The sequence below is a fragment of the Psammomys obesus genome, unplaced genomic scaffold (genome assembly GCF_907164565.1).
Source record: "Psammomys obesus unplaced genomic scaffold, mPsaObe1.curated_primary_1811, whole genome shotgun sequence".
Taxonomy (NCBI): Eukaryota; Metazoa; Chordata; class Mammalia; order Rodentia; family Muridae; genus Psammomys; species Psammomys obesus.
In genome coordinates, this window is record NW_026585580.1 from 12,510,754 (window position 1) to 12,523,289 (window position 12,536).

General features: G+C 48.9%; 1 protein-coding gene across 1 annotated transcript in view; it reads left to right on the top strand.

Annotated features, from left to right (window-relative positions):
• The window catches only part of Plekhb2 (pleckstrin homology domain containing B2), a 31,140-nt gene extending 27,968 nt beyond the window's left edge, over positions 1 to 3,172 (top strand). Inside the window, exon 8 of the mRNA XM_055606659.1 lies at positions 423 to 3,172. Within this exon, the coding sequence (XP_055462634.1) occupies positions 423 to 559 (137 nt within the window). The 3' untranslated portion in view covers positions 560 to 3,172. The remainder of the gene's footprint in view (positions 1 to 422) is intronic.
• The last annotated feature ends 9,364 nt before the right edge of the window (positions 3,173 to 12,536 follow it).

Consider the following 12,536-nt stretch of genomic DNA (forward strand, 5'->3'; position numbering starts at 1 on the left):
TGTTTTGGGCTGTATTTGTTTGTACCAAGTGCACGCCTGGTGCTTGCGGAGACTGGAAAGGCCATTGGATTCCTTTGAGCTAGAGTTACAGGGCTTAGGAGGTACCATGGGGATGCCAGGTCCTCTGCAAGAGCAACCAGTGCTCTTAACACTAGCCCGGTGTCTCCAGCCTTCATGCACCATCTTTTATAAATTGCAACAGTGTCTTCCTTAGCCTATGGGGGGTGGGTCTTGGAAAAGGTTGGGTTGAGCTCACTGGAACCACATGTTAATGCTTTTCTTATGGACCTCAAAGGCCATAGTGAAAAGAGCTGGTCACAGGGAGAGTAGCTACGGGGTCCATGTTAAGGGCAGCATCTTTGCAATGAACGTTGGACTTCCAAGTTACATCATAAAAGATCTCCTTTCCTCTTCTTTTCTAGGAGTTTATGGACAACAGCCTGCCAATCAAGTCATCATCCGTGAGCGGTACCGAGACAATGACAGTGACCTGGCGCTGGGCATGCTTGCTGGGGCAGCCACGGGCATGGCCCTGGGGTCTCTGTTTTGGGTCTTCTAGAGCCTTCAAGTTGTTCTGTGCATAGCTTCTTTTAGTCCTGTGTGCAATAGTTTGATTTGCAGGGCATTTCTGTTTGTGATGCCTGTCTTTTGTAATAATTTAAATAGTTCTTTTGAAGGTGGCGATCTGATGATTATGGTTGACCTGCATGGTACTGAAATATGCTGTGAGTGAGAACCTGAGTTCTTCAGGGTCCTGGCTTACACCAAGTCTCTCTTAGGGGACTCTTGGATGGCTTTATGTAACCACTCCCATTTCAAAGGGCATTTTATGTTCAGTTATGTGCAGTTCTTAATTAAGGGATGATTTTCCCTGCTATGCCAATAATAATGATAATAGTAATAATGTTGATGGATGAGGGTGTGTGTGAGTGCAGTGAGGAATTACAGCTTCTTCTACTTTAACTGTGAAATCTCACTCTGGACCTGGCCTGCATGTTACCTCAGGAAATGTGGGCCAGCGGCTTCTGCAGGGCTGAGGTGTGAGGATCCCATAAAGCCACGCCCTGGAGCTCCCGGCCACCTGCAGGACAGATAGCTCAGGATGGAGAGGGAGATCCCCTTCCTCTAAAAATTATGCTCCAGGAGTCTGCCCGGTTCCATTCTCTTGTTATTCTTCTGTTTGATTGGAAAGGGTCTCAGCTTAGGAATTGATTTGAGCCTCAGAATTTGGGCCTTTCCCTTTAAGCCCTGCTGAATGAAGAAGTGCGTGGCGAGGGTGAAGGCAGGCTGGCAGCTGCCAGGTGATGTGTGTTCAGCGTCTGCTGCAGGTGTGTTGATTGCCAGCTCAGTCCGTGTAGAGCCTATTTTTCTACTTGTAAAGAAAGTGTGGTGAGGGGAAGCCTTAGTTAGGATGTTGCTGGTGGGGGGAGAGCCTTAGAATGTTTCTGCGTCTGGCCTTCTGGGGCCTACGCTGCACAGGGATGCCCTTTAGCTCCTGGAGAGGCCCTTCCTGAGCAGTGGTAGGGAGGGCCCCGTGGCTGTCCAGAGTGAGGATGAACCCGAGCTGGGGGAGACTCAGGTTCTGAGTGAGAAATGGGATTGGGTAGAGTCTCAGGGATTTGCTCTAATCCCTCATGTCAGTGGGGATCCAGTCTTGTTTTCATTCCTGACCCGCTCATTGATAGAAATGCTTAAAACATTTCTAGTCCCCAAATGTTTGATGCTCCGGGAGGCCCACAGTCCTGCTTTCTGATAAAAAAAAAAAAAAAAAGTGTTTCCAATATTAGAAAACTCATGTTCCACATGTTTAAAATTTTATGTTCTTTCGTGTGTTAAAGCTCCTAATTCCAGCTTTGTGACTGGCATGTGTTAAACACTGCCTTTTCATAAAGGTAAGGCAGCACAGTGGAAGCCCCGCCCTCTACTTAGTACCCCCGCCCTTTACTTAGCATAGCCCCGCCCTTTACTTAGCATAGCCCCGCCCTTTACTTAGCACAGTCCTGTTTTCTCCTGAGTGCTCAGAAAGCACACGCTCTGACTGTGCCCAGCCCAGTGTATGCGTTTTTAGCCTTGCTGTACTGTTGGGCAACTCTCTCTTGGTCCGTTCGAATCTTGAACTGACCTCCATGTGAGATAGTTGCTAAGTAGGTGTGGTGGCGCCCACAGTGTTTTTCTAGCCTCTCCTTGGGGACTTGTTGACACAGCACTGCCCGTTTCTAGCTGAAGTTTGCTTCTCTGTGACCTCTGAAAGATGGGCTATGAGACAATGCTGTATTGATGGTTTATAGTGTCACTTTAATAAACGTAATGTTGATTTTACATCCTGTGTTGTAAGACTGGCCTTTTCTCACAATGTTATCATTTTTAAAGCTCCGTGTTTTACTTACAAAACCTTAAAGTCAGTTTTTAGTGTTCCACGGGGATGTTAATTTTGAACTTAGTTACTGGGATTCCTAAAGCCACACAGTATTGCGTTATGGCCATGAAATACTATTGAAACAGAATTCACTCGTACTGTCCCAGGGGTGTGCCATGCCTAGCCCTTAATCCCAGTGGGGCTGGCCATAACAGGCAGCCATAGTTGAGCCTGATCGTTTCCTCAGCCCCTGGCCTCGTAGATACCACCCTTTTGTTGCTTCATGTCATTTTGCACCTCAGTGAATCATGAGAGTTGCCGGTTGGAGGGAAGTACTTGTCTAGGGTTGAGGAGCTTTTCTCTTCCATGGATGCTTTTAAACAATATCCCGTGGCGGGAAGGGGTTAGCTGCTGACACTGTGCCTGGCTGATTTTGTTGCTCTTCTGGTTCTTAGAGTTAACTCAAGAACTTTTCACATGGCAGAGGAAGCCTGAGGTTCATGTCTTAGACATCATTTGTCAAGAAGGCCCAACTCTGCATATTTTAGGTTGTCGTCGGGGCCCATGGTAGAGTAGCGAGTTCCTGTAGTTGAGACAGAATGATCTAGATTTATTTTCCACATCTGCTGTTGGTCCCATGTAACCTTTCGTTTTGCTTTTCAGTTTATGTAGTGTGAAAGGCTTAGAATGAAGGCCATCTTCTTTGTGATTGCTTCTATTATTCTGTTGTGTCTAGAGCCTGTTTTCTCCCTGTATGTGCATATGGTATGTTTATCAGTGAACTTGTTAAAATAATTAAATGATCATTAACCTTAATCGATGTTTCTCTGTGACTTCTGTTGTATTTTGAAATCATCTTGAGGAGGCAGGAGAGAGAGTTAAATATAAACATGAAGACCTGAGATCATGTCCCTGGCATCCGCGTGAAAGCTGGGCATGGCTACAGACATCTGTAATAATAGAGCTGGGGCCTTGGAGAAAGGACAGACCCCAGAGCTTGCTGGCTAGCCTTCCAGCCAATCACTGAGCTCTGGATTTATTGAGAGGCCCTGTCTCTAAAGATCAGGTGGAGGGTGATAGAGGATGACCTGCTGTAAACCTCTGGGCTTCACACATCCACACAGGCACATACACGTGAATCACCTTGAACTGGCCATGGTGGCACATGCCTCTAATCCCAGCCCCAAGGTGGTGGAAGCAAGAAGATTCTAAATTTGAAGCCAGTTTGGGACCACATAAAAAGAAAATAGTAACACTGTCAGCCTTTTCTGTTGTCAGCAGCAAGAATCCCACGTATTTGAGACTATAGGTAGTAGAGATTTACTGTCTCTTCAGAAGAAGCAGCTCACAATTCCTTTTCTTTTAAGACTTAATTTTATTTCATTTAATTTTTGAGATAGGGTCTTACTGTTGTAGCCCTGACTAGCGTGGAACTTAGTATGTAGATTAAACTGGCCTTACACTCACAGCCATTTATGGGGCTAGCTGGAATTAATGATGTGTGCCATTCTGGTCATGTTATTTTTATTTTGAGTACTTCTGCTTGTCTGTCCAGTAGTATGTGTACAGAATATAGGTGTCTGCAGAGGATTGGATCCCCTGGAGCTGGAGTTACAGGCAGTTGCGAGCCGCCTGATACCCATGCAGGTGTTGATCTCAGCTCTTCTGAAAGAGCAGTGTTTTTAACTACTGTGTCGTCTCTCAGCTCCTATCTCACTAATTCTTACAGTAGCTGAAAAGGGAGTTTTGCTTGGGTTGTAGCTGCCGAGGCTGGGGCCCTGAAGCTGACAATTCACTGGGAAGCAGAAAGTCAGTCATTACAGCTTGCATTGGCACTGATCTCATAACACATATGATTTGTGCACAGACACACGGTGGCCTGTGTTGCCACGCTTTTACATTGGATGTTAGAAAACTTTTCTCGAGGAGATCCTACTGACTTCTCTGATCTCTCTGGGTGCATGTCCTGTGTGGTCCAGGGAATCTACAATAGCCACACTTTTTTGCTTTTGGATTGGAGAATCTATTAAATACATAGCAAGCCGAAGCAAAAGAAAACTAAAAACACAAGCAGAAAGAAATAGATAGCAAAGCATTCAGCAAAGACTGACCAAGAAAACCCCATTGAGGAAGTCTGTGAGTCTTAGGCAGAACAGAGCCAACCTCAGATGAGGTTTCCATGTGAAAGAAAAGACATAACAGGCAGGAAAAGAGCATCATCAAGCCAGGGACTTAAGAGCATGAGGCAGAAACGGCCTACAGGACTAAGTCGGCCAGCTGCAACTCCCCAAGTAGAGCAGTGTCGTGAGGCTTCCAATTTGAGAACAAACAGCAGCAGAGATATGACCCATGTGTGTGTGTGTGTGTGTGTGTGTGTGTGTGTGTTCTCATGATCTTGGGGCCAACTCTCCTGCCTTCCATAGATGGCAAGGGTTGGGGGTGGGACAGAGAAATGACATTCTTAAGGTCTGGTGCTCACAGCATCCTGCAGAGACTCTGGAAGTTGAAGCAGTCAGCCTGAGTTCCCTTTGTGTTTTCTCTCTGTGGCTGGGTTTCCTGTGGCTAACCAAGCTCCCATTCTGGCCTCTCTTTGCTGCTGGAGTCACGTTTTCATAAAAATTTGTTTATTTTTAATGTACATTTGGTGTTTGGCCTATGTATATGTCTGTGAGGGAGTGGGATCCACCGGAATTTGAGTTGTAAGACCAGGCAGCTGTGAGTTGCCATGTAGGTTCAGGGAATTGAACCAGGGTCCTCTGGAAGAGCAGCCGATGCTCTTAACTACTGAGCCATATCTCCAGCCCCTGGGAGTCACCTCTGCTGGAAACAGTTTACCTTCTAGTTATTTTTAAGGGCACACTGATTTTACTCTTGGGCTGTTTTGCCTTCTTGTGTGTGCTGTTATTTCATAGACATAGAACCACGGAGGACACTTTAGACAAACATGCATGGGTCTGAAATGGGAGTAGGGTCCACTCTGAGAGCCAGCTTTTCAGCTCAAACAGTAAGGACATACTATTTCACCAATACAGTGTGCATTACAATTACCTGTTTTCTTTTTCTTGTATGTGTGTGTTTGCTCATCTGTGTGTGTGCATATGGAATCCAGAGGTCAACACTGGCTATCTTGATAAAAGGCTTTCCATTTCGGTTTTTGAGATAGGGTCTCACTGAACCCGGAACTGGCCGACTAGGATAGATTGGCTAGCTATGGTGCCCACAGGGTAGGTGTGTCTTCACTTTCCCAGTCTTGAGATGACAGGTATAAGCTGCTATGCTTAGCTTTTTGAATGGGAACCATATCTGGCTCACCATCAACAGCATGAAAGAGGACCAGGAAAGCTTCCCAGAGGAAGCAGGCTAGTCAGAAATTATAGGGGTTTTTAAATACTTGCTTTAAACAAAAACAAGGACCTGGGGAGATGGCTCTGTCTGGCCCGAGTCTGATCCCTACTGCCCACATAAAAGGGCGGGTGTAGATTGGTGCACCGTTCAGGTTCAGCCCTTCAGAAAAGCCAAGACCTTCTTGCAGTAGGTGATCATTGACACAGAGCCCCACAGCGGGACAACGGGCCTGGTGAGAGAGACTTTGAAGCACCCGGTCCTAAATCTCCATTAGAGCCCTCTGCTCAAGGTTCAGGGGTCTGTGTGGAAAAGGAGACCGAAAGATTGGAAGAGCCAGAGGTGATGAAGGCCTTCAAGGAAACAGTGTCTTCCGGCACAATTGGGCCAATGCATGTATGAACCCACAAAGACTGGCAGCACACACAAACCGAAGCCAGACAAAGTTCCAGCAGGGGGAAGGAAAATCCAGCACAAAGCCCACCGCCAACAAAGGTATTATTTGCAGTTGCTCTCTGTTGAGAGAGGGGAAACCAGCTTTCTCCTGTGCAGTGGCACTGAGTATATCAATCTAACAGGTATTTGGCCAACACAAAACAGACCCCATGTTACATTGCGAGTTCGGTCGGAGAAACTGCTGAGGGATATAGACCTTCCTGCACTCACTCCGATCTTCCCAGGCAGCTGGTGCTTCTTGGGAGCTGCCACTGGGTGTCAGAGTGGCCTCAGAAAAAGTGTCTTCTTATCAAACAGCCCCTCCTTAGCCCTGCCCAGGCCCAAGGCTGAGTTGGAGGTTTAAGAGAGGAAGCGTGAGGGTTGAGTACCTGAACTGAGTTTCTGTCGTAACTGTATACCCCTCCTTGTTCTCCAAAGTCAGCCTGTCTCTTGCTGACATTTCAGGTGCAAAGGGATGTCTGAGAGATGAGGCACTCAGCATAGAGAGGGCTCGCTAAGCCCTAACAGTAGGGACCTCCTTTCCCTGCTCTTTCTGCCACCCTGAGGTTGAGGAGAACAGACCCTGAGCTGAACGATTGGGGTACGGCCCACACTGTAGACACCGGCTGTGTGGACAAAGAGCTTCCTCCTGCGTTTGGGCAGCGGTTACCTCTGTCAGAAGACCATTTTCCCTGTCAGGGTGAGATTGGTCTGTGGCAGCTTTGTGAATGGCCTAGACCCGGCTGGTTTTATTGTTTCTATTGCTGTGTAGGACAATAGAGGGTCTGTAAGGGACTCACATCCACTCAGCTAGCCCCAGAAGCATCTTTTGGGAAATAGATGTCCACAGTGTCTGGCAGGGGTTGAGGAAGGTTAAGCTTAACACAACGTGAACACTCAGGAGTTTACAGCCAAGAGTGCAAGCCCAGTGAGACAGAGCCTGTGCCAGCAGAGAGTAATGCTCCACAGAGTGCGGAGTATGTGTTTGTTAGAGTGTGAATTTCCTCATGGCCTTATCTGCCCTCTGTGCCCTAGATGCTGGCTGACTGCACCTGGAAGACTGGCGTCTAGGGGTTCCTTTACCTCCGCTAGATTACTGAGCTCGTTACTGGTGCAGTATCCTGGGATGATGGGCAGCTATCGTGACAGGTCTTGACCTGGAAGGTCTGCTATGGGCCTGGGCAAGGCTTGGATAGCTGTGTCTCAGGGCCCTGGGGAGGTGTGGACATGCAGGAACCATGGCTGGCCTTTCTGAGCTGAGCACACCTCTTCAACATGTGTGTCAGGGTACCATGCAGACTGTGTTCACAGACTTGAGTTTCTTCTCTGCAGCTCAGTTTACAGAGAAAGAGGGAGGGAAAGAGCAGGACCTTCTGGTGGCCCACCTGACTCTCCAGCCCACCTGCACCTGTACAACCTACAGGCGAAAAGTGGCTTCTCTGCCTATGGGTGGCATGGGGTCAGCAGCATGTTACCTAGGGCACCCAAGGCGGATAAAAAGACCAATGATGACCAGCCGTAGCCAGTGACAGAAGGTCTGACTACCAATCTTTTACACTGAACTAGACGGAAGTCATGCCCAGAGGTAAGGCAAGGACTTCTACATTCAGTGTCTTAGGGCACTCATTCACCAGTGTATTTGTCCATCTATCCATGTACCCATCTATCCACCCTCCCATCCACTGCCCCCGCCCTCCCCACCTTTAATTCAGGAGAGCAAAGGCTATATACCCCTTGGGGAGCGGGTGGGGGGCTCCCGGGATAGATGTGCACCATTGGTTGGAACTAGACACTTCAAGAGTGCTTGATTTGCATTAAACAGCACATTCCTATCATATGAAAGGGAACATAGTACCTAATTATCCTACAGGCACAGGGAGGGGAGAGCTAGCAGGGAGCCATATGTCAGAGGCCATATATCAAATGTGGTTAGTGGCATCTATGTCTAAAGACTCTCTCCAGATGAAGTCAGGCAGAGAGTAGGGGGCCCTGCTGGGGAGAGGGAGTCGTGCACCTTAATGAAGAGCTCAGAATGGCTATCCGGACTGGGAGGACTGCAATCTCAAACAGCAGGGTCCTTCCACCATCCCTGTGCTGGGTGTCAGCCAGAAGCAGGGTGCACTTGAATACCCCAATCCTAGGGTCCTTTCTGGGTGTCCATGCTCTGTAGACAACCCATGCGGCCATGCAGATACGCAGCTAGGGAGAGGCTCAGACACAGGTCTGCTGTGTGTAGGTCTCACATCATGGGTGGCTGCTGTGCTGGAGGAGAGGGCAGAGCCCTGGACCGTGATGTCTCCACTGATGCTATAATCTATAATCCACTACAGTCCACTCTGTCATACACAGAGCCCCTACCAACATCTACTTTCGGCCTCAGGGTTAGTTATTTTTCTCTCTGTTGTGATACGGATACCCGACAGAAGCAACTTAAGGAAGGGAGGACTTATGGTTTACTCACAGTTCAAAGGTACCCAGCATTCTGCTCTGTGGGGGAAAACTAAAAGCAATTTCTTAAAATCAGGAAGGAGACAAGGGTGCCCCCCTCCACATTTAGTTAACATAGTGCTCAAAACTTTGGCTAGAGCAATCAGAAGGAATCCCGTGTCAGACCTAACTTCCTCATGCTAGGGCTCAGCCCTGCTGGTCCCATCATTTCACAGTAGTGCCACCCAGTGGACCAAGCTGCCAACAATGGGCTTTTAGAGTACATTCGGGTCACACCCAAGCCATAGCAAGGGCATTTCATGGACACCACCTTACCTAGGTCATGTAGTCTTCCTTGTGTGCATGTGCCCACACACACACACACACATGGTCATGCCATAGTTCTTGTGTGAAGGTCAGAGGACAACTTGTGAGAGTCAGTCTTTTCCTTCTGCCGTATGGATCCTGGGATTTGAACTCAGGTCCTCGGGCTTGGCAGCAACTGACCACCTGATGAGCTGTCGGCTGACTTTCTGCAGCAGATAAAATAGACACACCTGGTGGAAATATATCATACTTTATTTAATGGGTTACTGAGTCCAAGTTGACTGAACTCTGAGCAGGCAGGTGGCATTGTTCTTAGCCTGGAAGACACTCCAGAGACTCTTCAAGCTCTTTCCATCCTTTCACCTCTGTAGTGCTGGGGTTTCAGCTTGAGATCCTGTCGTCTCCTGTCATACCTGCTGCTGAGTTCCCTCCTCTGCCTGCCTGTGACCATCCATGTCTTCTGCCTGAACTCCTGTCGTCTCCTGTTATATCTGCTGCTGAATTCCCTCCTCTGCCTGCCTGTGACCATCCGTGTCTTCTGCCTTGGGTACCATCTCTGTTTGGAGCCAGGCTGTGGAGAAGATGGCCTAATTCTCATGGATTCCCAGTCTTCCAACAGACGGAAAGCCTAGGGAAGATACTGAACTTCTGGGCAGGCTGTCCTGTTGTTCTGCCTCAGCTGAATTTTCTAGCTGATGACATCGTTGGTGGGCCTGTTGTGAAGAAGAAGCTAGAAAAACCCTACAAAGCATCAAAGTGTTTGGAAGGCTGCAGGTCTCAGAAAGGCATGCTCTTGGGTCGGATGTTAGAAATTTGCTTCTCTCTTCTCCATCCTGACCCAGGTCTGGGGGCTCTTCTGCACACAGTTCAAGGGCTCCTTTGTCATGGTTTCAAGTGGCAAAGTGGGCACCAGTAGCAGGGGATAAAGGTGGAGGACAGAATAGGGGCATTTCCCATCTCCCCTTACCCTATGGGGCCACAGTTTTGGGTACTTTTTGGCCTTGCCCCTCATCAGCCTCCAGGATAATAATGTCTTACTCTGGCCAGTCCTCCATAGCCACCTCCTTGAATAACCACAATGAACTGTGTTTCCTGTGGGGAGGCTGTGTGTCCCTTCACTGTGACAGACAGGCTGGGACTTGGAAAGCAGGATTCCATGGGGTCCTGTTGAGGAATGAGCAGGATCATAGCCAGGGACTACAACTTAGAGCCATATCCTGTCTGGGGACTCCTGGTCACCATACCTACCTATGGAGGGAGAGCAGTGGCTGTTTCAGGGGAAGTGTCTGCTCACAAACTTCCAGTCGGACACTGTTGCCTCCTGAGGATGCTGGCCTGATCTCCGTAGGGGCTTCTTACCAGAGCTGGTTGATTTCTTTCTTTCTTTCTTTCTTTCTTTCTTTCTTTCTTTCTTTCTTTCTTTCTTTCTTTCTTTCTTTTTTGGCAGAGGTGGGGAGAACCTTTCAAATCTCTTCTTGCTCAAAGCCCAGCCCAGTGTAGCCAGAACAGCCTTCAGGGTTGCCACCTTGGGTCCTTCAGTCCAGGTATGTGCTTGTCTCCAAGGTGGCCAGAACCAATGCAGGCTGTCCACCTGCACTTTCTGATGTCACCCATCAGTTAGCCCTTTACAGAAAGGGGCTTTGAACCTAGCAGGGTACTGCATTCAGACAAAACACATTGTCCAAATGAGCCCAAGGCAGGGCCAGTGTGGGCAGGGATGTGGGGGATGGTCTTCTCATACCAAGGGCAAGCCCAGGACTGTCCCTTTGAGGTGGATGTTAAAAGAAAGATGAAAAAAAAATGGTGTGGGAATCAGTGGGAACTAAGGAGGCCATCTGTGGGCTGCCTGAGTATAAGGTCCTCAGTATCTGGGATCTATGCAATATCTGGACAGCAGTGCCTTCTACCCCACTGGCCTGCTGTGTATGCAGACTCCTGCTACTGCCCTTCTCCCCCTCCCCCCTTCACTTTCTCCTCCTTTCTTGTGACCTAGACTTTTCTATCACCAGAGTCTTCATTGAACCTGTGCCCCTCCCCCAGCCCTGCCCCACCCACTGGCTTATCTCAGTTATGGAAGGTAGACACTTGCAAAGGTGGAAGAGAGAGGGGAGCAGAGGAGTGGCTTGGTGCTAGAGTACCTGTCTCTTTCCCCTGCCCTCTGATTTACTGTTCTTTGCGTTCTTTCTCTTCTAGGAGTGCTGGGAATGGAAGCCAGGAATAACTGAAGGCCAATGCTCTCTCACCTAGCCACCCTGCAGTCCCTTTTCTCCTCCACCTCTCCTAGTGTTTTTCTGTCATAACTAAGACCAGGCCAGGCACAGGGAGTAAGGGGAACTAATGGGTTGGGTGCAGAACCTGCGGTGGGAGGTGTCTGGGTCACCAGCAACCCCCTGGGTTGAGTGTGGTTCTTCCTTCCCCTGGAGGCCATTGGTGGACAAAGGGAGCAGAAATGATGAATGGGGGTTGGATGGCTGTGAGTATGAATGACAAGACTTCTGGGAGCAGCTTCAGAGAGGCAGCTCATTTTATTGTTTTAGGGGTGAGGTATATAAAGATTCTTAGGGTTACAGCTGGGAAGGACTGACTGGCTATAACAGTACCTAATTATTATATGGGCAGCAGGGGCTTGATTGGTCATAAAATAGTACCTAATTATCATATGGACAGGCAAAGGAGCAGGACTCGTGTTCTGAGTCACGTAGTTCTGTGCAGGTCATCTTCCAAGCAAGGCCAAGCATCTGTGCCTAGAGATACCCACCAGATAAGGCCAGGCAGGGAAGAAGAAGCCCCACTGAGAAAAGGAGTCCTCAGTTTTGCAAGGAACCCTTAGAGCTATCCAGATAGGGTGAACTGCAACCTTGATAGCAGGGTCTTCCAACAGTTGAGATGTCTCTGCTCCGTGCTATCACCGCCTCCGTGTTCTCTTGGTTGCCAGTTCCTGCTCATCATAGGTGAAGTCACAATAAGCAGGGGAGAGGGAAGGAAGCTGAGCCGAGCTTGGTGGCTGCACTCTGCCCTTGTAATCTTTACTCAGAAAACACCTCTTTGAGCAAGTTGGAGGATCTAGCCTGTCCAATGGAGCCAGCAGGCTTCAGAGGCCCAGCAGGCTTGGTGGCTCTGTGAGAGGGGCCAACATCTTGTCTGTTTGGCAGAGGTTTGGGCAGGGAGGGGTTCTGACCATTGACATAGGTCCATGGAAGGGCAGTTTAGCCATCATCCCGAGTCCAAGGAAAGAATAGGGGTGATTCACTTGTGGGCCACATGGGGCGACTCCACAAGCACACCCCATAAGGGACTTGCCTATGTTCTGGGGTGGTCTTATGCCGTGGTATCCATGGTGCCCTAGACAGCACACTCCAGCTCTGCAGCTCTCTGTTGACAGCATCATGGACACAGAAGTGGCTAGAGGGTATCCTCGCCCCCATGCTGGGCGACCCCCTACCTGTTTACATAAGCTTTCTTTTAAGACTTCCTTTGAAAAAGGAATCCATTGGAAGGGAGAGGTTATCCAGGGGTTGAGGGACAATGTGGACCCCACCGAAGGCTGCAACTCATTTTTTGACCTGAGCTCATTTGGACTGGCCGTCTAGCCATGAAAGCCGAGGAAGAGACTCAGTCCTCTGGTTCAAAGGCCAGGCGCGGTGGAAAC